Here is a 27,500-nt window from a genome sequence, read left to right as displayed (position 1 = left end):
ATGGAGGAGAGCTGATGGAGGAGAGAGAGAACAGTTGAGCTGATGGAGGAGAGCTGATGGAGGAGAGAGAGAGCAGCTGAGCTGATGGAGGAGAGAACAGCTGAGCTGATGGAACAGAGAGCAGCTGAGCTGATGGAGGAGAGCTGATGGAGGAGAGAGCAGCTGAGCTGATGGAGGAGAGAGAGCAGCTGATGGAGGAGAGAGCTGATGGAGGAGAGCTGATGGAGGAGAGAGCACAGCTGATGGAGGAGAGCTGATGGAGGAGAGAGCAGATGGAGGAGAGAGCAGCTGAGCTGATGGAGGAGAGAACAGCTGATGGAGGAGAGAGCAGCTGAACTGATGGAGGAGAGATGATGGAGGAGAGAGCTGATGGAGGAGAGAGAGAACAGTTGATGGAGGAGAGAGCAGATGGAGGAGAGAGCAGATGGAGGAGAGAGCAGATGAGCTGATGGAGGAGAGATGATGGAGGAGAGAGAGCTGAGCAGATGGAGGAGAGATGATGGAGGAGAGAGCTGATGGAGGAGAGAGAGATGATGGAGGAGAGAGCAGATGGAGGAGAGAGAGAACAGTTGATGGAGGAGAGAGCAGATGGAGGAGAGAGCAGATGGAGGAGAGAGAGAACAGTTGATGGAGGAGAGAGCAGATGGAGGAGAGAGCAGATGGAGGAGAGAGAGAACAGTTGATGGAGGAGAGAGCAGATGGAGGAGAGAGCAGATGGAGGAGAGAGCAGATGAGCTGATGGAGGAGAGATGATGGAGGAGAGAGAGCTGAGCAGATGGAGGAGAGATGATGGAGGAGAGAGAGATGATGGAGGAGAGAGCAGATGGAGGAGAGAGAGAACAGTTGATGGAGGAGAGAGCAGATGGAGGAGAGAGCAGATGGAGGAGAGAGAGCTGAACAGATGGAGGAGAGAGCAGCTGAGCTGATGGAGGAGAGCTGATGGAGGAGAGATGATGGAGGAGAGAGAGCTGAGCAGATGGAGGAGAGCAGATGGAGGAGAGAACACAGCTGAACTGAGCTGATGGAGGAGGAGGAGTGACAGGGAAGAGAAGACACAGGAGAGGCCACATGAGGTTCTCCATCAGCCACAACAAACACAAGCAGCTCTTTTGAATGAGAGCCACATCAATGCATTTAAATAGGCCTATTTCCTGAGCCCACGCCACCCAAGCACCTACGCATGTGTGTGTGCGCAGTGTTTCCCACAGATTAGAAGGCAATGTGTGGTGGTCGCCCCATGTCTGCTTGGGGGGGGGGCATTTAGGTGCACCATCGCCTTTTTTATCACTCTCCTTTCAAATAATGTGAATTATTTTTTTAACAAGAAGATGTAAAGCTTTTCTTTATGAAACACACACACACACACACACACACACACACACACACACACACACACACACACACACACACATATATATATATATACAGTGCCCTCCAAAAGTATCAGAACACATGCTTAAATATAAAATCATCTTTTGGAAATGTATCTTAATGCCTTAAATTAAACAATGAGTAACTATTCAACCTTTAAGCACATTCATTTTCTTTGTGAATGAATAATGTATTGTAAATAAATAAATGTTTTCCTTAAAATACAGGGGGTCATAAGTATTGGAACGCCCATGTTAAATTCTCATAGGGGATTTTTATTTTTATTTTTAAAGGCCAGTTATTTCATGGATCCAGGACACTATGCACCCTGATAAAGTCCCCTTGGCCTTTGGAACTCAAATAACCCCATGTCAACACTATACCCTTAACATACTAAGAGTAAAGCATGCTTTATGTCAGTTATTAGCTGTTAGCTAATTAGCTGGTTTCATTCTCATTGAGCTCAATGCAATTCAATTGAGCTCAATGCAAATCAAACAGGCTAATAGGCCTACTGGAAAAAGCACCATGCCAATCTCTAGCTATGGTCAAGGGTATGTGATGATGTGGGGCTATTTTAATTCCAAAGGCCAAGGGAAATTTATCGGGATGCATAATATCCTAGATCCATGAAATAGCTGGCCTTAATAAAAATCTGCCTGCCCCTATGTTAACTCTGTGTTAAATTCCCATAGGGTTACATAGGGTGTCAAATACTTCCTTCCCCTAGCATTTAAGGAAAACATTTATCTATTTACGATACATTCTTCAATCACAAAGAAAATTGGTGTCCTTGGCGGTTTGATTTTTACTCATTTTTTTATTAAGGCATTAAGATCAATTGTCAAATGATGATTTTATATTCCTGTTTTAGAATGTTATCAAATACATGTGCTCCTCACTGTATATATATAATTATTTATACATTTTATATACTGACATTTCTGATATTCATAGCAGCAAACTTTATGCAGATTATAGCCTAGGCCTACTATTCATTTTACAACTCCATCCCTTATATTCAGCCGTCTGGTTGAAGCCTCAAAATATTGTAAACAATGTAGCATAGTTGGCTAGCTTATCATACTCTACTAGTTGGACTGTTCAGTTTTACGTTTCAGTAATACTTGTTCTCCTTGGGACAGGCCCTTTTAAGTCTTGGAGTTGAAAAACATTGGTATTGAGATGGTCAGTCAACTTGAATGCAAGAGTTTTAATCAAATGTGTGCAGCATAGCCTACTAATGATGCTAACCAGATTTAACAAAAATTTAGCTACACATCTTTTCTGTGCGTCATTGCGTTCACAATTGTGAATGTTTTATTTGGATTAAATGTGCATGTCGAGGGGCGGGTGTCCATTGAGCGCGCACGAGAGCAGGCCAAGGAAAATGAGTCTACTTCTATACTGTTTGGTAAAGTTGCACGCATAGTCTACAAAAGTTGCGGAAGAACTTTATGCTTCCACCTGAGCAGCGTCAGGTGCATCAGTGCGACCACGCTTCCAAGGATGATCTCGTTGGTTTTCATGGAGACAGACGCAGTGTGCACGGAAGGGAGGGGCTGTGTGTACGTGTGTGTGTATGTGTGTGCATGAGAGACAGACGCGTGAGTGACAGAGAGGGAGAGCAGGGAAAGGAAATTCAGCTTAACGAATGCTGCGTGTTTTTCAATAGCGTTAAAAAAAAAAATTAAATTAAAAAAGACTAACGGAACGCAATATGTGCCGGCTGGTGCTGAATCTGTGGCGGACCGCCACAAATGAGTCAATGTGTGGGAAACACTGTGTGTGTGTGTGTGTGTGTGTGTGACTACAAGGGTATATAGATAAAGAGTGTACAGAAACACAACGGCATGCTAGAGGATGTGTGTGTGTGTGTGTGTGTGTGTGTGTGTGTGTGTGTGTGTGTGTGTGCATATAGAACAGTGTACAGGAACACAATGGCATGCTAGAGGATGTGTCCAAACTCTAACTTTCTTAGATACATAATATAATCTGCTAGAGGACACACATACGCACACACACGGTTGTGTGGTATAAGCTACAGGACACACACACACACACACACACACACACACACACACACACACACACACACACACACACACACACACACACACACACACACACACACACACACACACACACACACACACACACACACACGCACGCACACACAGACTGTGTAGTACAGGCTACAGCTGGTTTACCTGAGATACTTGTGAGGGTGGCTAAGGAGTAAGTGGGATCTAAGCCTGATCTACTCCAACGACCTCCACAACTGCTCAGCCAAGACAGTGAGAGCCGCTGCTGCCTTCTTCAAGGGCAACACACAGAAAGCAGGTCCTCAGAGGCCATCCTGATTCACCCAAGGTGCTGAAAGGACTGTACACCGTATCCCAGCATGCAGTTCTGCACTTATGCAACAGGCATGTGGTCTACCTTTGCTGAAATTTTTTTTTTTGCACTTTTCCAAATGCATGTTTTTTTTTGTTTGCAGGTGTTCCTGCTTCTGTTTCTCACAATATATTTGCGTTTTGATGACTGAAGCCTCACAAAGCTCAGTTCCACCCCCATTCTGTTCAGAAAGTAAGAATCCAGTTCATTTTCTCCATAGAGAACTGGATTATAAACATGGTAAACAGGTGACATGACTAAGTGATTTAGCTCATCAGTCTAAGGCAAGGTCTAAAACTCCTTATAAATGGACTTTTCCAGGCATCAATGGAAGAAATGAATGGAAAATGAACTTCCAGACTGTAAGCCCTTGCGGAAGGGGGCGGGATTGTTGTGCACACGACAGCAATGCCCAACAAGCCTTATGCAGCCTCATAACCCTAAATACCCAATAAGCCTTATGCAGCATCATAACCCTGAATACCCAATAAGCCTTATGCAGCCTCATAACCCTACATACCCGACAAGCCTTATGCAGCATCATAACCCTAAATACCCAATAAGCCTTATGCAGCATCATAACCCTACATACCCGCCAAGCCTTATGCAGCATCATAACCCTAAATACCCAATAAGCCTTATGCAGCATCATAACCCTACATACCCGCCAAGCCTTATGCAGCCTCATAACCCTAAATACCCATCAAGCCTTATGCAGCCTCATAACCCTAAATACCCATCAAGCCTTATGCAGCCTCATAACCCTAAATACCCATCAAGCCTTATGCAGCATCATAACCCTACATACCCAATAAGCCTTATGCAGCATCATAACCCTACATACCCAACAAGCCTTATGCAGCATCATAACCCTAACCCTCATAACCCTAAATTCAATACTAGCATAAAGCAAATGTGCAGTCATGGTAGGACTATGGACTTTGACCTCACAGTACACCACCATGTTGGCATTCTGTAGCAACCCTATTGTGGGAAGCACAGGGTGCTATGCAGTTTTACCATCTGCAGGGGGCTCCAGCGAGCTGCCAAAGGGGTCGTTGAGGGACAGCAGGTCTGGGAGCAGAAGAGATGTGTCCGGAGACTTGAGGCCCTCGATAAGCTTCTCTGCAGGACGGCCACAGAAGCCAAGCATGAGGGCGGAGAGAAAGAGAGAGAAAAGGAGAGAGAAAAAGAGAGAGCATAGGCATGAGGGTGGAGGGAAAGAAAGAGAAAAGGGGAGAGTAGCGAAGGAACATAAGAACAGAGTAATGAAGAGAAAATAAGAGAGAGAGGAGAGAGAGAGCATTCAGAGGAGGAAAGATCAGATGAAAAGAGAGAGAGTTGAGAGAGAGAGAGCATCCAGAGGAGGAAAGATCAGATGAAAAGAGAGAGAGATGAGAGAGAGAGAGAGCATCCAGAGGAGGAAAGATCAGATGAAAAGAGAGAGTTGAGAGAGAGAGAGAGCATCCAGAGGAGGAAAGATCAGATGAAAAGAAAGAGAGAGAGTTGAGAGAGAGAGAGAGCATCCAGATGAATATAAGAACAGAGGAGAGAAATTGAGAGGAAAAAAGGGGGTGAGACAGGCATGAGAGAAAGGAAGTGAAAAAGACAAACATAATTCAGAGTTAGTTTCAAAGTATGATTAGTCTGTTAGACAGGTTATTCTTTGTGCAGTGAGAAAGATGGGCAAGCCTTGCATGAAGGAGCTGGTCCTGTGACAAATAATACACCCATACACACTTCTTATTCTTAATACAGGCAAATAATACACCCATACACACTTATTTTTCTTTATACAGACAAATAATACACCCATAGACACTTCGCTAATTATTTTCTACGGCTGCAGCAACGGAACACAAATTGATTAGTGTCAACTATGTTGGTGATCGATACATTGGTTTCAGGTATATTTTTATCAAAGGGAAAAAAAAATGATTCTAAAAATGCTGTTCCCATCTTCATAAAGCTCAACCCCCTCCCCTTAGTGACTGATCTAAATCAACAGCAGCCCAGCCAGTTGGTGCTCGTAGTCTCACAATTAGTGAAATGGAGATTGTTTGAGTGCAGTACAGTAGGCGTTACATTGTGATGGCCGTTTCCCTCACGCGTTGCCTGATTCACGCTCTGCGTGAAATGTATTACAACTGTATTACAACTTACCGCCACAAGGTGGCAGTACAGTCCGCTGTAGCATTGCGGCGGTGTGATTGATACTGTAGCACAGTTCTATTCATTCAATAGGCGGCCCGGAAGCAACCTCTAAGTGGCCCAGCCCATAGTTTTGACTGAAATGTAAGCTAGAGAAAAAAATATTTTCCGAGCTTTCCAAAATGCCTACAGAAATCCCTAGTAGCCTAGTCACCTACAGACTGCAACACTACAACTCTTTTATTGTTTTGTTTTTTTGGGTGTTTGTAAATTCAGTCTGGCACTCTGAAAATGTTTGCAAGGCTCTGCACTTCGAAAAAGACGAGCATGAACTAACAAACTGTTTGTAATAGTTCAAAATTGCCATAAACACAAGCAGCAGATTCAAATTCACTTTGTTTCATTCGAGAGTTTGACAACGGTGAGGATGATTAGCACTATGCAAACAAGTTTTATTGAATAGGCTGCTTACTGCGTCTCTATAATAATTCCGTAATCTGACGTATTTCCTCATGAATGTAATTTTGTAATTTCTCTTTGGATAGCTATATATCTATATAACGTTCGGTTTCACTTGCGCAGACGTGCACACATTCAATCAGCGCTCACATTACTAAGTTAACCCAATCAGCGCTCACATTACTAAATTAACCCAATCAGCGCTCACATTACTAAATTAACCCAATCAGCGCTCACATTACTAAGTTAACCCAATCAGCGCTCACATTACTAAATTAACCCAATCAGCGCTCACATTACTAAATTAACCCAATCAGCGCTCACATGACTAAATTAACCCAATCAGCGCTCACATTACTAAATTAACCCAATCAGCGCTCACATTACTAAATTAACCAAATGCAGGCCTCTTTATTTGACCACACACAATTAAGAGATATTTCCTCATTTGGAAAACGTTTAGTTTCCTTTCCTTTCAGCTAGATCGAGTCAACCATTCACTCGTGCCGCAATTGAGGAACTTATTAGCGTTCCTGTATCAAACTGCATTTCACTCGAGAATGTTTACAATGTGATAATTTGCTAACGCCATGTTGCATGCAAGAATGTACGTTTTTGGGCCCTCTCTTTCTCTACCACGTAGCATTATCTAACTGTAGGCCTCCACTTAATTGGGAACGCATCTTGCGCGCAGGAGGGAGAGTGGCCGATTCCAGCTGGCTTGTCATTCTATCTTCCTTTTAATATAATAAACGTTTAAAAGTAAATCATGAAGGCAACAAAGACGAGGCTACAGGAGTTTGCGAGGTTATCCGGTTCCCACTGTCAACTCAAATTGGTGAGGGTTCTGCTTCTGTTACATCTGCAATCAAGTGATTTGAAACATAGAAAATATTATAACGATTACTCTAGTCTAGTCTTTGACTTTTGAGTCGTTTTCCAAGCATTTATGCCGTGCCGACTGAGGCATTCCATTCAGATGGCTACCACAAAGCGATTCAGCAGCGGCACTGGATGAGAGCCATCAAGTGTTGGAAGCTAACTGTACCATCCCCCCTCTGTGAGCTGACCTCTGTGCCTTAGAACACGTATTAAAAAATCCTCCACCCCCCAAGAGCAGGGTTGCCAGAGAACTAAGACTTGAGAGAAGATCTACTTTCAAGCAAGACAAAGAGTGGAGGCATACAGCAAAACTACACATACATGGTTTAAAGAGTGGAGGCATACAGCATTATTTACCTGCTAAACACACCATTTTAATACAGTTCGGGAGGGATGTGAACAAAAAAAAAAAACACTCCAGAAACTATTTTTTAAAAATATTCTAGAACAAAATAGTTCATTTGAAATATAGAATAGAATAGAATATATACTTTTTTGATCCTGTGAGGGAAATTCGTTTCCCTGCATTTAACCCAATTTAACCAAATTAGTGAACACACACAGCACACAGTGAACACACAGTGAGGTGAATCACACACTAACCCAGAGCAGTGAGCTGCCTGCCCAACCAGCGGCGCTCGGGGAGCAGTGAGGGGTTAGGTGCCTTGCTCAAGGGCACTTCAGCCGTGGACTGGTCGGGGATCGAACTGGCAACCCTCCGGTTACAAGCTCGAAGCCCTAACCAGTAGGCCACGGCTGCCTGTCTCAGTTGTACAGGTGTACAGGTGCCTGGGTTATCTCTGAGGTGTACAGGTGCCTGGGTTATCTCCCTGGTGTACAGGTGCCTGGGTTATCTCTGAGGTGTACAGGTGCCTGGGTTATCTCCCTGGTGTACAGGTGCCTGGGTTATCTCTCAGGTGTAAAGGTATGCAGGTGTACCTATGTTGAGGGTGCGCAGCACAGTGCAGTGTGACCTACCTTGAACAGGGACGCTGAGGAGAGAGGTTGAGGTGTCCAGACCCAGGATGTCAGCAGGTCTCTCTACTTGGTGAGAGAAGAGAGGAGAGAAAAGAGGAGAGAAGAGAGGAGAGAGGAGAGAAGAGAAGAGAAAAACAGGAGAGGAGAGAAGAGAAGAACAGGAGAGAAGAGAGGAAAGAGAGAAGAGAAAAACAGGAGAGAAGAGAGGAGAGAAAAACAGGAGAGGGGGTAAGGAAACGAGTGCAGGAGGTGAAGAGGTGTGTAGAGAAAGAAAGGAGAAGAGGGGAGGGAGAGATGGATTCACTCAGACGGATTTTGGCTGCAATGACAAGGTTATCCGATTGTAAACTGTCAGCAACATTTGAAATCAGCACTTCGCATCACCACCAAGCAGCAGTAGGAGTTTGACATTCTGACTGCCGCTGCGGTGGTGAATGAAGCAGACACAGGAAACACCATTTGAAAGGTTTACGCCGACGTAAAAGCAACTGCATAGTGTTGACGCAGAAGCATAAACTCTGTTCATCAGTGAGGGTGTTTCGGCTGTATGAATCCACACACAAACATATGGGTGTAAAAATAGCAGTCGATTTGTGTGCATCATCTCTATGCTATGGATAGATTAGGCTCTTGACTACTTTTTCACAGCTGGATGAACTGGAGACAGGTAACAATGGAGGGGAGGTGAAACATGAGCACAATTCCCCAAATGGTTGAGTACCGTAATTTCCCGACTATTAGCCGCGGCTTATACATTTATTTTGCAAAATGTCTTCCACTATGAGGTTAATACAGGGGGGCAGTTAATATGGTGTTAATATGGGTTTGTTTCTTTTAACTTGCATAAAACACTGTCCTGCGGCTTGTACACAATGCGGCTTGTATGCGGGAAATGACTGTATCCACCATGAGCCCCCACGCACAGTACATGCCAACAGAGTGTAGCGCTGTAGCTGGCTGCCTGTGTGTTAGCTGCTGGCTGTAGCAACTCCAGCTAGTTAAAGCAGATTGTTTTCAATTCTGCTTCGTACCGACAGTACTCGATGACCTTGAGAAACGGAGATCTGTGTGAAAATTCACCGGATTTCTCCTATAAGGTGTTTTGTGCAAATGGCCTCAGGGCACTTCTGTACGGCAGTATATTACACGTTCATATCATAAGAAATGCATCCACTGGTATTCAGTGTGAACCAGCTGTATTGTAATTGGAGTCCTGGAACAGACCCCTACTGACTGTGTGTGTGTGAGTGTGTGTGTGCGTGTGCGTGTTTAGAGGTGTTGAGGACTCACCAGCTGGTTGAGAAGTGCTTTCCGCAGTGCAGAGGGTGGAAAAGCCTGGAAGCAGATCTTCACTGGAGCTGTCGCTCCCAACATCAGCAAGCTTCTCTAAAGGATGGAGCGAGAGGGGGGAGGGGGGGGGCAGAGAGAGAGAGAGAATGAGAGACAGCGAGAGAGAGAGAGAAAAGCAGAAATTAAATACCTGAAGAAAAGGTGCAAGCAAACACAGGGTCACAAATTGCTATGGCAACCAAAGCCAAAGATCTATCCTAAAAATTGTGAGAGAAAAAAAAAAAAAAAAGTTCGCAAAGTTCTCACGTAGCACCACTTGAATCCCATCCCGTGAAGTTCCAGTCGAATCTAGAAGTTGGGAGTTTACAAGACTGCTACGTGAGAACTTTGCGCCTAGCTAGCGGTGCTTCGTTGGCGATGAGGCTGAATATAGTTCCAAGTAAAGATCTGCCCAGGTAATAGTCTCGTTCGATTTTGCATTATGATTTGTACTCGTTTTGAACACACGGCTCCCAAGATATATTTAGAAAAAAATGTAGACGTCTCGGTCACTTTTTTGGAGGACGTGCTCACTGACACCCTCCATCTACAGCAACTGTGCTAAGCTAAAGCTAAAATCGCTGCTCCCAAAGCAGGAGAATGCCCGGACGGATTTTAACCGGGTTTTTTTCACTGTTCTAACTCTGGCAGTGACCGAGACTAGCTTAATTTCATTTTTGGGTGGCGTATTCCTTTAATTCAAGAAGTACATATTGCTGCACTAACATGTCCTGCTCACTGTTTTTGCCACTTTGGATAAAAATGGCAACTACTTGGGCAAAGTGATTGCAGGCAGCACATGAAAAGCTTCGTGTTACTTCTTCAAACCCCACGGAGCAGTGATTTTCCCTAAATGAAAACATAGTTCCATTCTCATATAGAGGACGAAGCCAAGGCTACTTAGGCTGCATTCTCATATTTGCTAGGACGACCCATAATACTGTGCACACATTTGTGGGGAATGTGTGTTTTCCAAGAACTAGGAAGCAGCCTGCTTTGCCTTGTCTGCGAAGGATCTGACCAGCAGGAATCCAGTCTAGTAAGGAAGGATCTGACCAGCAGGACTCCAGTCTAGTAAGGAAGGATCCTCGAGGATCCTTGAATTTGAGAAACAGCTAATGTAATGCTAATGTAATGCAGACAAAATAACCATGGCGACGCACAACACAGTGTGACAAAGTTAACAGAACTTCAACAAGCTAATGGCTGTGTATGTGAACAGGGCTTTTACGTACCATCGCCCAGCTTGCCAAAGTCCTTGTTGAGCAGCTCGTCGGCGGTGAGCTTGGAGAAGTTGTCGTCTCCGAACGGGTTCCAGGCGGGCTGGTCAGAGGAGCTGGCTGAGGCAGGGCCCGGGGCAGATGGGGCAATAGAGGCAGGGCCCAGGGCATCTGGGGGGGCGGCGGGGGCACTGGAGGGGGTATCAGTGGTCTGGGCACTGGAGGGGGTATCAGTGGTCTGGGCAGGCTGGTACACGCTCTGCTGAGACGACTGAGGAGAGTTGGATGGAGTGGCACTCGCTGACCTGAGGTTGAGGATGACATTAAAAAACGCCAGTTTGAAGATTGCAGGCTGTTAAAGGTAGGGTATGGTATTCGCTTTGCAAAATCACTTGAAATCCTATTCCTAACCCACTTACAGCCACCGAGTAGGAAGCACTGAAATGGAAATGAAACACGTCAATCTGTGGAACAGGCAGGGCTCGAAAAACTCCAGCATCATTTCACAGCTTGTTCGTCATGCTTCACTAGTTAACCCATGATAACCCATGATGCTTCACTAGTTAACCTGTGATGCTTCACTAGTTAACCCATGATAACTCAGTGTAACTCACTTGGACTTGTTGAGGCTGGGTATTGAGTGTGTGTGTGTGTGTGTGTGTGTGTGTGTCTGTGTGTGTAACTCACTTGGACTTGTTGAGGCTGGGTATTGAGTGTGTGTGTCTGTGTGCGTAACTCACTTGGACTTGTTGAGGCTGGGTATTGAGTGTGTGTGTGTGTGTGTGTGTGTGTCTGTGTGCGTAACTCACTTGGACTTGTTGAGGCTGGGTATTGAGTGTGTGTGTGTGTGTGTGTGTGTGTGTGTGTGTGTGTAACTCACTTGGACTTGTTGAGGCTGGGTATTGAGTGTGTGTGTGTGTGTGTGTGTGTGTGTGTGTGTGTGTGTGTGTGTGTGTGTGTGTGTGTGTGTGTGTGTGTGTGTGTGTAACTCACTTGGACTTGTTGAGGCTGGGTATTGAGTGTGTGTGTGTGTGTGTGTGTGTGTGTGTAACTCACTTGGACTTGTTGAGGCTGGGTATTGAGTGTGTGTGTGTGTGTGTGTGTGTGTGTGTGTGTGTGTGTGTAACTCACTTGGACTTGTTGAGGCTGGCCTCGGCGGCCGCTGCCTGCAGCTGTTGGGTGGACGAGCTGGCGGGCACACCGAACAAGGCACTGTGGGTCACGTCACTAAGGATACGCCGGTGACCCCCCCTCTGGGCTGAGCATGGGGAGGAGGGGGGGGTCTGAGACTGACCCATCACAGCCTACAGGGGGGGGGGGGGAGGGGGAGAGACAGAGTTACATGGAGAGAGAATGAGAGAGAAACAAAGAGTTAGACGGAGAGAGAGAGAGTGTGGGAATGAGCGAGTGAATGAGTGAATGAGTGTGAGTGTGAGAATGAGCGAGTGAATGAGTGTGAGTGTGGGAGTGGTGAGCACTGTGGGGATGTGAGTGTGGGAGTGAATGAGTGAATGAGTGAATGAGTGAATGAGTGTGAGTGTGAGTGTGGTGAGCACTGTGGGGATGTGAGTGTGGGAGTGAATGAGTGAATGAGTGTGAGTGTGAGTGTGGTGAGCACTGTGGGGATGTGAGTGTGGGAGTGAATGAGTGAATGAGTGTGAGTTTGAGTGTGGTGAGCACTGTGGGGATGTGATGGCTCAAGGTGGAGAGGGCCAATGGATAGCTCAACTAGGTCTGTAAAAATACAGCAATTCATTGTCAACTACTAAACTAATTGACAATCATTTTGGTAATCATTTAATCATAGGGAAAGAAATCAAAATCCTTCTTGAATTTGAATCTGATTTACTTTCTTCTCTATGACAGTAAACTGTAAACTGAATATTTCAGTGTCCACAGATTAATAAATTATAAAAACAATCATTAGTGTCCACAGATTAGTCAATTATGAAAACAATCATTAACTGCAGCCCCAATAACATCAATACATGGGCAGTTAGAGAAAGCAAAAAGTCAGTGAATACATATTAATGGGAAATGAAGAAAAACAAAATTGACAATAAATGGAAAGAAAATGCAAAATGTTCTCACACACACTCATTTTGGACACAAAAAAGCTCAAACAAACCAAAAACACAAGCAGAAATGAAAATGAAACAAAATGGAACAAATGATGCTGGCAAAGGGGGTCATGGTTAATGGCGAGGTGATGAGGGGTTTGGAGTAAGTTTGGCACAGAGGCGTTACCGTCTCCTCAGCCTCTTCCTGATTGGCCAGAGCTTGTGCCGCTGCTTGAGGAGGGGCTGTTTGCTGGGAAGGGGGCGGAACTTGCTGGGATGCTGCTGCTATTGGCTGCTGCTGCTGTCCTGCAGTGGCTGGAGCCGATGCTATTGGCTGCTGAGCAGCAGTGGGCTGGGCAGCAGGAGCCTGCGGTGGTTTACGGCGGGCACTGCGAGCTGGGGCGGTGGGCGGCGCAGGGCTGGACGGTGGTTGGACAGCTGCTTTCTGAGGGGCGGGGCTTGCTGCAGAGCTGGACGGTGGTTGGACAGCTGCGTTCTGAGGGGCGGGGCTTGCTGCCGCAGGGGGAGTGGCTTGCAGCACAGCTGCAGCTGGCTGGAGAGACAAGTGAAATCACAAAGTGGGAGGGGCCACAGCCAATCACACTGAGTTCTTACACAGCCAATCACACTGGCCCTCATTTATCAACCGAGCACGACAGGTATCAACCGAGCATAAGAACACGCATAAGAACGCGTGTAGATATGAGCGCAGAAATCATCTTACGACAGGTATCACGTGTTATTCATGAAACCTTCGTATCACGCCAACTGCAGCGTAAGAATAAACTTGTGTTGATAAATGTTCATTTTATCGGCCTCGACCCTGGAATTTACGACATAGACATGCATTATACGACCAAAAGAGAAACATTTGTGGCTTTGAGATAGCCACCCAGGAGTTGCAATCCCAGCTGAACCTTGTTAATTTTGACAGCTGGAAAAGTGTTGCCAAGAAAGCCGGAAAACTAAAAATTTTTGTTTCCATGCATTGAGTGCCAGAAAACGCAATATTGCAATTGTAGCTTTTTTCATTACAAAAATCGATGACGATCGACAACTTCTGAAAACACACAATCTGGACATTTTATCATCAACTCAAAACAAAACTAAGCTTTTGATGGTTGCCGCTTCGGGTCGAATCAGTGATGCATGCACGTCAGGGCAAAAGCCATTTGCGTGAGTTTCAGTGACGCATGCACGTCAGGGCAAAAGCCATTTGCGTGAGTTTCAGTGACGCATGCACGTCAGGGCAAAAGCAGGCCATTCGCGTGAGTTTCAGTGACGCATGCACGTCAGGTCAAAAGCAGGCCATTCGCGTGAGTTTCAGTGACGCATGCACGTCAGGGCAAAAGCAGGCCATTCGCGTGAGTTTCAGTGACGCATGCACGTCAGGGCAAAAGCCATTCGCGTGAGTTTCAGTGACGCATGCACGTCAGGGCAAAAGCCATTTGCGTGAGTTTCAGTGACGCATGCACGTCAGGGCAAAAGCAGGCCATTTGCGTGAGTTTACCACTAGGTGTCTCGACAGATCACTTCTCAGAAACTTTACAGGCAACATTTCATATTTCATGAAGGACGCTATATCTCCATTTCTAGAAAGAAAACAGGGATTCCAGCTGTTGTGTTCTTCACTTCACAACGAACAATCAATACAGTAGAGTAAAGTAGCAATACTTCTTTACTGGTTGAACTTCGGTACATTACATTCAGTTGCATACGTGTACTACTACTCTATAACATTAGTATCAATGCGCTTGATGGACACTATATCAATGTAGCCATACGCAGAACAGAAAAGTAGTTCTCTCAATAAACTAAAGTAGATCTCATATCTATTTAAACATAACACCAGCGTACCCACGCTCACGTTCACATTGATGAATGCCATGCTATGCGTGGATATCACACCTGCCATACGGTTGCTTCATGTCGTATGCATGTTTCATAAATGAGGCCCATTGTTTACACTGCCATACGGCTGCTTTATGTCGTATGCATGTTTCATAAATGAGGCCCATTGTTTACACTGCCATGCTCATGTTCTTGTGAGGACTCTTAGCATCCACACTCTTACAAATGAAATAATCACATGAATAACTTTGCATGCCAACCAATCAAACCAAAAGAGTGTGCAGTTGTCATGCCCATCAATGTGTTAATCCATACAGACAAATACAATAACAACAGCAAAATTCTATTGATTTGTTTAACATTGGGAAGAATATCATGCAAGAGCAGTCTGCCCTCTGCTGAGGTTCCCAGGTTGAAAACTCAAGCTCAGGCAGCCAACTCTTCAGAGTTCCCAGGTTGAAAACTCAAGACTGACAGCATCTTTCATGTTTAAAAAAATAAAATAATAATAATAATAACTCGCCCGCTCAATTTAGATCAACCCGCACTACACTGGTGTGTGTGTGTCAGTGATGCGCGGGTACGTGTCTGAACGACCCGCCCCACCCCGCCGTTTACAACTAACCCGACCGCAACTCGGACCGCAAATAACCATTATTGGACCCGACCCGCTTATTGTAAAAAATAGTCTAACTTAGTCGTAGCGTCATTGAGCTACGCAAAATTGGTATCTCATATACATGTAAAACAATAATATATATTGCCTAATTATATATAGCCAGAATTTGGGAACTATGCATTTAGTCTACCTTTTTTTTATTCCGTGTCAGCATTCATCCAAAAATTAGGGTATTTGAACATTGAACATAATTAGCCTAAGGATTTTCCTATACAAATTCTGTTTCAGCCGTTCCTCACATGAATGCCTTGAAGCTCTCCCAAGCATGAAATGCAGGCATAGAATATTATTAACAAACTCTTTATTAACATCTTCATCAATGGACCAAAACGAAAAATAAAACTCATAGAGCCCGATTGAGTGCGTCATTGCTCCGCGATTATAAATTGCAGCGAGATGAAACCTTTATTGCACAAAAGAGCAGACGTGGGGCTTTCCAACGAGCCACTTTATAAGTTGCGCAAGGACGCACATTGCATGCTCATACCAATTGTAGACTATATGCCTTGATGACATTAAATTAAGAAGTATTTCCTGATTTGGGAAACTTTTAGTTTATTTTTCTTTCCATAATACCATTCGATCTTGCTGCAAATTATCAGACTTGAGAAGCTCGGCAACTTCGCTGCTCAGTAGCCGAATTTTCTGTCGAGGAGGCCAGCAGTTCGAGAAAAAAGCTGCAGATCATAGACAGAGAAAGCATATGCTCTGAGAACAGAACACAACTGCATGTCAAGTGTAGCCGAGGGTCTGTCTACACAGAAACAACAAGTGCATTTCTACATGTTTGTGACAAAATGTGGGGGATAGAATCGCGTTTCAGTGGGAATGCTACAAATTATGTCTTTCTCTTCTAAAGACAATTATGTACGATATAAAACACAAAAAATTAACGGCATATTTTTTTACAGACCCGACCAAACATGACCCGAATATCATAAAAAATATTTTTTCTTGACCCATAACCGCGGGTGACCACGCCCGCTCAATTTGGATCAGCCCGCGCATCACTGGTGTGTGTGTGTGTGTATGTTACCAGTTGAGAGGGCAAGGCTTGTGTGTGTGTGTGTGTGTGTATATATGTTACCGGTTGAGAGGGCAAGGCTTATATGTGCACGTGTGTGAGTGTGTGTATGTGTGTGTGTGTGTGTGTGTGTATGTCAGTTACCGGTTGAGAGGGCAAGGCTTATATGTGTGTGTGTGTGTGTGTGTGTGTGTGTGTGTGTGTGTGTGTGTGTGTGTGTGTGTGTTACCGGTTGAGAGGGCAAGGCTTATGTGTGTGTGTGAGTGTGTGTGTGTGTGTGTGTGTGTGTGTGTGTGTGTGTGTGTGTGAGTGTTAGTTACCGGTTGAGAGGGCAAGGCTTTCTGTGACTGCAGGGCCGCAGCTGGTTGGGCAAGATTCACAGCTGGAAAACAACAGATTCAGCCAATCAGATCACAAGAAACATTCACACACCAACATACTGTATACCATAACAGATATACATACACCACAACACATACATGTACCATCACACATATACACACCTCAACATATACACCATAACAGATATACATACACCACAACACATACATATATACCACAGTGGCGGTTGCTGCTCATTGGAATAGGGGAAGCTCTGATAAAAATGGTCAACTATTGAAATAATATTACTGCTGGTATATTGTTATTTGAGGGGGAAATATATCCTAAAACAGAATAGACCAAACAGTAGGCGTAATAGGGTGAATAGCTGCTAGGGTTCTGAGACATGGCAGCTGGCTTGGTTAGATTAGAACTACACCGCGTTCCAAATTATTATGCAAATTGGATTTAAGTGTCATAAACATTTTTTTTTTTTTTTTTTTTATTAAACTCATGGATGATATTGTGTATCAGGGCTCTTTAGATCATTGAAATCAATCTCAGACACCTGTGATAACTAGTTTGCCAGGTAAGCCAAATTAAAGGAAAACTACTTAAAAAAAGGATGTTCCACATTATTAAGCAAGCCACATGTTTCAAGCAATATGGGAAAGAAAAAGGATCTCTCTGCTGCTGAAAAGCATGAAATTGTGTACTACCTTGGACAAGGTATGAAATCATTGGATATTTCCTGAAAACGTATGCTTGATCACGGTACTGTGACGAAATCTGTTGCTGATTCATAGCACAGGCAGATTTGTGCAGACAAAGACATAATAAGGAAGGTTTCTGCCAGACAAATTCATAGGATTAAGAGAGCAACTGCTAAAAATGCCATTGCAAAGCAGCAAACAGGTATTTGAAGCTTCTGGTGTCTCTGGAGTCCCGCAAACCTCCAGGTGCAGGATCCTCAAGAAGTTTGCAAGTGTGCATAAACCCACTATCAGCCATCCTAAACAATGCCCACAAGCAGAAACAGTTGCAGTGGGCTCAGGAATACATGAAGACTAATGTTCAAAGAGGTTTGAGTGCCGTGCAACCCTATGGTCCAGATGGATGGAGTAATGGATGGTTGGTGAATGGCCACCATATGCCAACAAGGCTGAGACATCAGCAAGGAGGTGGCGGAGTCATGTTTTGGGCCGGAATCATGGGGAGAGAGCTGGTAGGAATCATGGGGAGAGAGCTGGTAGGAATCATGGGGAGAGAGCTGGTAGGCCCCTTTAGGGGAGAGAGCTGGTAGGAATCATGGGGAGAGAGCTGGTAGGCCCCTTTAGGGGAGAGAGCTGGTAGGAGTCATGGGGAGAGAGCTGGTGGGCCCCTTTAGGGGAGAGAGCTGGTAGGAATCATGGGGAGAGAGCTGGTAGGCCCCTTTAGGGGAGAGAGCTGGTAGGAATCATGGGGAGAGAGCTGGTAGGCCCCTTTAGGGGAGAGAGCTGGTAGGCCCCTTTAGGGGAGAGAGCTGGTAGGAATCATGGGGAGAGAGCTGGTAGGCCCCTTTAGGGGAGAGAGCTGGTAGGAATCATGGGGAGAGAGCTGGTAGGCCCCTTTAGGGGAGAGAGCTGGTAGGAATCATGGGGAGAGAGCTGGTGGGCCCCTTTAGGGTCTCTGATGGTGTGAAAATGAGAGTAGAGTTTCTGACTGACCACTTTCTTCCATGGCACAAAAAGAAGAACTGTGCCTTCATAACAAAATCGTTTGTATGCATGACAAATGCCGCAAAGAATACCTCTGGGTCATTGGCTGCTATGGGCAGGAAAAGGAGATAATCTCATGGTATGGCCCCCATCTTCCCCTGACCTTAACCCTATTGAGAACCTTTGGAGCATCATCAAGCAAAAGATCTATGAGGGTGAGAGGCAGTTCACATCCAAGCAGCAGCTCTGGGAGGCTATTCTAATATTCTGGCAGCTCTGGGGGGCTATTCTGCAGAGACATTAAAGCATCAACTCACCAAAAACTCACAAGTTCAATGGATGCATGAATTGTGAAAGTGATATCAATGAAGGGGTCCTATGATAACATGGAACTTGTCCTGTTAAGATGTTTTTGATTGAAATAACGTTTGATTTAATTGATATCACCTCTGCAATGCTGCAAATTCAAGAATTACCATTTTTAGCTCTTTACAACCTATAAAATGTCTTGAAACTCTGTTGTGCATAATAATTTGGAACAGTGCATTTTGAGTTTTTTATTTTTTTAAAAAATACTGCTATCATTGGGAAATTTGTTCAATACAATGAGTTATTCTCTAACAGTTGATGACTTTAAAATTAGACTGACTGACTTTTGCATCAACTATATAGGAAAATCTAAGAAAAATGCGATTTGCATAATAATTTGGAACGCGGTGTAAGCTTACATCTTACCAGTTCACTTTGGGGGGTTAAATATGCTATTTGGTAGCCTACTAGAGTTATTACAGTTATAGTACGTGACTATTCCTACGTTCATCTGCCTTGCTGTTTTATTTTGAATCTCCCATGGTGGGGAAAGCTATCAAATAGCTTATAAAATTCAAGTAAACATTAGCATATTTAGCCAAGCAACACAGTTATTATAGCGAGCTATGTGGCTAGCCTGCTACAACTACAACTGAACAAAGCAAATCAAGAACTCTGTAACTCCACATTACGGTTTTATTGTACAACATCTGCAATAGAATTAAAATTTGAGCCTTGCCTCTTGACTTCACCTGCCAACCCTGTAAGGTTCCGTAACTTTCACGCATCCCTGAACATATACACCATAACAGATATACATACACCACAACATATACATATATACCATCATATATACCATCACATATATACATAGTCACACCTGGCTGTGCTCACTCCACCTTTGACAGTGTAAGTGTGGGCGAAACTTAACTCTGCTATAAGTATATATATATATATATATATATATATATAGTGTGTGTGTGTGTATTTGTTTATGTGCACTTACTGCTTGGAAGTGCTGATATGTTGTCTCTCTTACATGGGCTGTGTGTGTGTGTGTGTGTGTGTGTGTTTACTGGACTGGACTTCAGGGAAAGCTATCCTGCATTCCCTCAGCAGATCACTCAGTGTCTCATACCACCCTTCATAATGCCTCAACTGGTTGATGGTCACAGTTAAAGCCAGACTTCAGGTATTTCATCTGTCAATCTGGTACCCTGACTCTCCCACACCAGTATGTACTCACGGTGGGCAAGATCATGTAATAGAATCCAAGTCACGTACTAAATTGGCTTCAAATGGCAATACATTGTGCTTATATTGGGAAGTTTAAAGGCATAGTTCGATATTTCACACTTTAAGCCCGCTTCTCTGTCTAGGATGCAAACGAGTGGTTGACACCCAAATAACACAACAGAAGTTGAATTTCACTGCGAAACTTGCTATAGAAGATTGTTCTTCTATAGCATTTTGCATTTTGTAAATCCCATTGGTTTCTGTAAGAAGACTCATTGCTCGTTGATATTACTCCACCACTGGAAACGGAAAGGGGGCCTTGCTTATATTTGTTTGTAGTCCTTTTGCTCAGCTCAGCTCTACTCAGTCAGTACTACCGGAGACTGTGCTACTGTGCCCAAAGTAAAGGAACATTGTCGCCATCTAGTGGTCTGAAGTGTGTAATCTTTAGATTCAAATACAAAGCGGAAGTTTATACACTGTTGTGAAGTATCTGAAAAAGTTGTTCCCGGATTTACAAAATCCCTGATAAAAGATGACAGAAGCTGTATTTCGCTGCGAAACTTACTATAGAATATTGTTGAAGACCAGTGACCACTCGGTGAATGAGTGGTTTCCTTAAAACACCCCTAAACGTTCGTTTTTTAAAACGAAAGTTTGGGGGTGTTTTAAGGAGAGAATCATCCTGGCCCATAACGAGCAATGCTGAAGCTATTCAGAACGTTCTAAAGCAGCCAAATTGCAGAAACAGGATCAATCTTCGAGATTTCGGTGTCAAACACTTGTTTGCATCCTAGACAATACAGAAAACGGGCTTAAAGTGTAAAATACCAAAACTATGCCTTTAAGGCGAGACACTACAGGTGAATAGGGGAAAATTTTAAACTTAAAGATATCTTCATGAAACTTTACCAGTTGAATACTCACATAGATAGGAGAAAAAAATGTATTGCAAGTTTTCTTTAATTTAATGTTTAAATATGCTAATTAGGCTATATCTCATTAAATATGCGCTAATTTGCATATATTTTGATGCGAAGGATCTGACCATTGGAAAAAGCCAGGTTGAAAATTATTTTTTTGTTGTGTTAATATATCAAATAAAAAAACATTTACAGAGGGGATTATGAATATCTTCTTTTGTTTTCCAGAAAATCAGAAAATACTGCCAATTGGCTTAAAAAGTAGATTTTCGCCCTATTTTTAGGCATAAAAAGTCATGTAAATCATGCCAAGAATGGTATATCAACAAATCCCTCTGTAAATATCTTCCAAATATAGTTAGGAATAAGACTGGAAAGTTTGGTGTATGTAGGTGATGCAGAAGTGGAGATCCTTTGCATGGCGTGTGGGGAAAAACTCGTTTTGAGAAAACAGCCTTGAAACACAGCCAATGAAATGCGTTCTCAGCTTAGACTCGTCTGTGAACTTTCGCGATTGGTTGCTAATACAAAGGAAATGCCCATATTTGGATAGCATAGCGTCTTGTAGGAGACACAGGGCTTTCCAACGGTATCAAACACGATATGATTTGGATCACGATCACGGTAGTACATGACACTTTAGAATGGGAACTTTTGGTAAAATTAGGAGAAATATACAGGCGCGAGTAGACAAAAGTTCGTGAAATAAACACTTAAATGTGCAAATCGGACTTTGTTGTTGTAGTAGGGTGGTAGAATACATGCTAAGGTAGCAAACTAGCACAAAATCTCGAAATTGACTGATGCTAAAAAATCCAATGTTTTCACCTGCCGTGTCTCGCCTTAAGCCACATACACAGGCTGGTATTAGGGGTCTCAGGACAGTTGCGTTTACCAATGTGAAAGCAAAACAACTGGCTCAGAATGTTAATGTCTTGTTAAATGAAGTCAAATCATTTTACGAGAAAGAGGTAGGTATGTTTCTTTACGGTTCAATACCCATATGATCTTTGGTCAAGACTCATATGATCGTTTCTGAGCAATTATTGCAATTTGTGTTTTAATGTGATATGTATTCTGAAGTGTGGACACAAATAAAGAAGTAAAATGTGCATGTGTGCGTGTGTATGTACCTATGGGCTGGGCAGTGTGTGCGTGTGTATGTACCTATGGGCTGGGCAGTGCCAGCAGGCATGTTGGCTCTCTTGCGTGGGGTGAGTGCTGCAGGCTGGATGGGCAGAATGCCCCCTATGGGCTGGGCCTGGGACTGCACGGCTTTGGGCCGCTGGCGGGGGGTGATGGAGGTCTCTGTGGTGGGGATGGGGTCTGTCAACCTGGAGGAAAGAGAACGAGAGAGAGATTTATTTTTTGATTTGGTTTTGATAACTTGTGTGTGTGTGTGTGTTCCTTCATGTGTTTTGATGTGTGTGTTTCTTTAAACAAAATCCTCACCCACAAAACTTTCAGGATCTCATCAACAACATTTTAAAAAACCACACTCCTGCCATCTGCAACATGGCAAAACAAACCCCCCCACCCACAACAGCAGAATAGAAGAGCTTGGAGGACAGGAGAAGGGAGACAGAGGGAATGAGGAGAGGTGAAGAAGGGATAGAGAGAGGGAATGAGGAGAGGTGAAGAGGGAAAGAAGAAGAGAAGAGGAGGAGGAGGAGAGGTGGAGAAGGAATATAGAGAGGGAATGAGGAGAGGTGAAGAAGGAATAGAGAGGGAATGAGGAGAGGTGAAGGGATAGAGAGAGGGAATGAGGAGAGGTGAAGAGGGAAAGAAGAAGAGAAGAGGAGGAGGAGGAGAGGTGGAGAAGAAATGACAATGGAGAAAAGGCGGAACAGAGAGAAATGATTAAGGAGAACCGGGAGGAAAAAAGGGGAGAGGATAGAGGGCAGATGAAATGAGAGAAGTAAGAGAAGATGAGAGGAGAGAGGGGAGAAAGAAGGGGAGAAGATCGAGAGAATAGGAGAGAGCGAGAGGAGATGAGAGCAGGATAGAGAAGAGAGGAGAGGGGAGGGTTGGAAAGAAGACTGTGAGGAGACGAGAGGAGATGAGAGGGAGAGAGAGGAGAAAGGCTGAAGAGTTGATGAGAGTGTGAAAGAGGAGAGAGAGGAGGAGTGGACAGCTGTGTGTCTGACATGCTGTAACCTCAGCCTGTGATGCGGACCTCTGATTGAGCACCACTGAGTCTATCATCACAGAGAGGAAGAGAGAGGAAGAGAGAGCACCTGCCTGAAACACAGGCTCTTGGGCTTAAAGGGACACTACGCAACATTTTTCAGTTAATCAATTCGTTTTATACGGTTATATATGATTATCTCCCTCAACAATGGAATTCTCCTCTCTGATTGGCTGATGGGGTGGCCATTAACTTTGTATAACCTGCTACCTTCAAAGTAGTTCCAATGTGTTGCCTGTATCACACTTGAATATTAATTCGCCAAACTCGTTGCGAAGTGTAAATGAACTGTCACGTTGCATCCAAGCTGAAATAGGCTGCAGACGTGCAGAACATAGTAACATTGTAGCATATGATATGACTGAGCTAACTTGGGTGGCAGTAGGCTAAGGAAATTAGCGATCTTTCAAAGTTAACGTTCATCAGAATCCTGGGATATGCCCGCTTGACAACGGGAGAGATAGAACTAACGACTGGCTTTTGGCCGTAGCAACCAGCCATTTAGAACTAACGACTGGCCTTTGGCCATAGCAACCATCCATTTAGAACTAGTAATGGCAGTTTTGTCCTGCAAGTAGAAAGTTGATATGTGGCGGAAAGTAGTCCCACAATCAAGACAAGTGTTAGTGATGTAAACGTTTACATTGTAATAGGAAATTAACACTACACAAGTGGCAACGGTGGAATAAATACATGAAGAATACAAACAGGATATAAGCGGGAATAACATAGGGAATAACATAGTTTAATATGAAAAAACGGTTGCTTTAAGTGTTGCTTTAAAGGGAGACTATGCAGGATTGGCGATTTCATACGAACGGTAATGACTCATTTAAGTAAGGGATAACGGCCGACGAGGTGACCGGTTCGATGGAAATAATGGCTAGGTGCGCTAGGTGCGTTAGCGCCTAAATTAGATCATGACATATATTTGATTTTGGCCTAATACTCTGGCTCAATCACACATTTCAGCCTATCATTGAAACAGGAGCTGTATGATCGCTGGTTTACTTTCATTTTGCGTCATATGCCAGTGAAGGAACAGACAATGGCAGGGGATGGAAAATAATGGCTGACAGATCTATAATGCTCGCTTGTAGTTCTTGGAAGCTTGTAGTTCAACTACTGTCTGCCTGCAGATTTCGAGCGGCCAGAATCCTGACTGCTGTCTTGCATTCACTGCCACTGAGCAGAGTTAGCAGCCAGGACATGGAGTGCGTGAGCAACGGAGGAGGGCGAGGGGCGATCACACACACAGCACAGCCGAGCTCACTCTCAGGACAGTACAAAGGGACGCTAGGCTACATCTATCACATTAGTCTCCAAAGCTCTCCAAGGACGCCAGAAAAGTAGCTAGATTTGTTGCTAGTTACTTTTTCAAAAAAGTCGCTGGGATGTTTGAAATCTGGCTAAATATAGCAACTTTGTCGCTAGTTGGCAACAGTGCTCGTCTGTTGGAACATGTTACATTTTGTTACACTTTATGAAGAGATTAAGGGCCTGGCTCTACCTGCACCACCAGATGCAGGTCGAGCAGTGCGATGCGCTCACTTTATGAAGAGATTAGAGCAGTGCGATGCGCTCACTTTATGAAGAGATTAAGGAGGGGGGCCTGGCTCTACCTGCACCACCAGATGCAGGTCGAGCAGTGCGATGCGCTCGATGCGCTTGATTGGGGGGCTACCTCCAGAGTTTATCATTATTGACTTTTACTGTTAAAAGGCTCCTCATTGGTCTGAAGCCCAGGTAAGCCCGTGCATTAAGGCGCCCGTGCAAAGGACATGTGGCTACATCCACAATATTCAATTTTCTATATAATACGTTGCCATGTTTTTTGATTGTTTATATTTTCTATATAATACGTTGCCATTGATTGTGCGTGTGTGTGTGTGTGTCTCACCTGGCTTTGGTCTGACTCTGGCTTTTCTTGGCAGCTGCCTCACTGGCTCGAATGGGCTCTGGGAGTTTGGCTGGGATGGGCGCGTTCTGATGAAGAGAGAGAGGAAAGTGAAAACAGTGGAAAAAGACCGATGGAGAGGGGTACAGACAGAGAGAAAGAGAGAACAGGGGGACAAGACAGACAGAGAGAGAGAGAGAAGAGGGGATAATGTGGACACAAGACAGAGAGAGAGAGAGAGAGAGAAATACTGCAGGACATGAGCAGAGCCTACAGCCTGAAGCCACTACACATACTCATACAAGCACACATAAACACATGCTCAAAATACTGTGTACACACACACTCTCTCTCTTTATTGGTAAAATAATTTTGTCTTAAAGGAACACTTCACCGTTTTTTCATATTAAACTATGTTATTCCCTTAAAGAGACCCTATGCAACTTTTTCATAGTCATAAAATCGCTCAGAAATCGTTGTTTTGCTTGACTGACCAGTTTAAGCAGTAATATTTATAAAACAGTAATATTTCCTCCCGCCCCCAGTGTCCCTATCCGCTATTGCAACCTTGCAGTTTCTGCAGTAGACGATCGCTCCGTGTTTACATCTGGAAGTCAGAGACGCGTAAGGAACAAGAAGAACCACGCTTGCCATTTATATGTAGCCTATATATGTATAAATATACATGCTAAAGCTGTCGGGGAAGCTCTGCAGAGAAATATGCAAGCATAAAACGAGCGAAAACGAAAAACGAAACCGAAACCAGAGATGAAATCGCCAATCCTGCATAGTTCCTCTTTAATTAAGACGAGTTGATACATACTAGGGCTGTCAATCTTCCTCTAGTATCCCATTCGAATTTCATTCATTATTATTTTTCTAAATTCGAATTATATTCGAATATTTACTATTTTTCTATCTACTCACGCTGTAAAAACTGGCTTAGCCAATGCCACTGCCATTATGACATCGTAGTTGACTTGTTTTACGTGATAGCTGTCTTGCTAAGTAAATTATAGCCCTTTTCTGACTGAGAAACATTACATTCACATTCACGTTACAGAAATAACGGGCTCAGTGGGATTTCGCAGTGTGAAAGGTAGACGTATTGTGGTCCCAGGTTGTCTGAAGCCGACTGCTGAACGACTGCTGCTATTTCAGTTAGCTCGTTGGGCTAGTTAGCTAGCATTAGGCAAACATTCCAAAAAAGACGTGCTGGCCAGCTGGCCTTACTGTCAGACGGTTTTGGTAACATAGCAACAATAAACACTTGACCGAAGCGCTGAGAAAAGGAGGAGGGAGCTCTCACGAGCTCTCAGCATAATAAATAAAACATGGTGCATTTCTAAGCAGGCAAAAGGGATAACTATATTGTGTGGCGGAATAACATTGGGAGCACTTAGACTCTGCGCAGTAATATCCTCACTCCAAAGTGAAACTGAAAGTGCAATAATGAGGATATTACTGCGCCACACAATAAAGTTATCCCTCTTACCTGCTTACAAATGCACCACGTTTTATTTTGTCTCACCATACTTGGTCGTATGACTACTCGTGTAACTGTATTTCAATAGGGCAAACACTGAGGTGTTTGGTCGCTTCTAACTTCATCTTTGTTTGGATCCTAATGAGTGCATTGGGCTAGCTTAATGCTATCAAAGTTGCCACTCCATAATTGTTGCCACTTCTGCTAAAGTTGACATAAAAAGCTGTTGGTGATTTATCGTATTAACTGCCTTGTCAAGCTGTACAGAGTTCTTATCTTCACTCATTTTTGCCTCTGTTGGTTACTTTAATGTCATCAATCATAGAATTTAGAATCTGAAGGCAAAAACATAAATCTTCTGACAAAAAGACAAAGTGGTTTCAGGAGCTCATTTTTTGCTGCCTGTTGCCAGTAGAATTCTCTCTCTCTCTCACACACACACACACACACACACACACAGAGACACACACACAGACACACACACACACACACACACACACACACACACTAACCTTGACGTTCTGAACAGGACAGTCCCGGCGTGCCAGTTTGAAAGCAAAGTAAGACACCTGATAGATGTCCGGACGCTTGTCAGGATCAGGTTCCAACATGTAGCCTAATGACCGATGAAGCACGCATGCACAAACAAACAAACAAACAAGCACACACACACACACACACACACACACACACACACACACACACACACACACACACACACACACACACACACACACACACACACACACAGAAGAATAGTGTGATTAGGATGTTAGAACATCTGAGCCAGATGAGGAAGTTTTAAAGTCACCCCTGTTAGAACACTAGTCTAAACATCCACACCTGTTAGAACACTAGTCTAAACATCCACACCTGTTAGAACACTAGTCTAAACATCCACGTCTTTATGTGGTCGGATAGAGAGTCCAGAATGAATTTAATCGAGTCAGTACCTTTCCGGAAATGTTAGTAAAGTGTTGTTAAAGCGTTGGAGGCGCGTTGCCAGCTGCAGCAGCGACATTTCCGGAAAGGTACGGACTCG

At 44.0% G+C, this 27,500-nt stretch overlaps 1 protein-coding gene across 1 annotated transcript in view; it reads right to left on the bottom strand.

Annotated features, from left to right (window-relative positions):
* The window catches only part of aak1b (AP2 associated kinase 1b), a 55,552-nt gene that overhangs the window by 8,722 nt on the left and 19,330 nt on the right, over positions 1-27,500 (bottom strand). The window contains exons 8-17 of the mRNA XM_062553796.1: positions 26,971-27,074; positions 24,976-25,061; positions 22,055-22,221; positions 16,722-16,783; positions 13,035-13,400; positions 11,919-12,091; positions 10,803-11,092; positions 9,529-9,624; positions 8,239-8,304; positions 4,789-4,893 (exon numbers count right to left, since the gene is read on the bottom strand). Of these exons, the coding sequence (XP_062409780.1) occupies positions 4,789-4,893; positions 8,239-8,304; positions 9,529-9,624; positions 10,803-11,092; positions 11,919-12,091; positions 13,035-13,400; positions 16,722-16,783; positions 22,055-22,221; positions 24,976-25,061; positions 26,971-27,074 (1,515 nt within the window). The remainder of the gene's footprint in view (positions 1-4,788; positions 4,894-8,238; positions 8,305-9,528; positions 9,625-10,802; positions 11,093-11,918; positions 12,092-13,034; positions 13,401-16,721; positions 16,784-22,054; positions 22,222-24,975; positions 25,062-26,970; positions 27,075-27,500) is intronic.

Source organism: Sardina pilchardus, chromosome 14, assembly GCF_963854185.1.
Source record: "Sardina pilchardus chromosome 14, fSarPil1.1, whole genome shotgun sequence".
NCBI classification, from domain to species: domain Eukaryota; kingdom Metazoa; phylum Chordata; class Actinopteri; order Clupeiformes; family Clupeidae; genus Sardina; species Sardina pilchardus.
The sequence above is the reverse complement of the archived record's forward strand: the minus strand, read 5'-3'. Positions and strand labels throughout refer to the sequence as shown.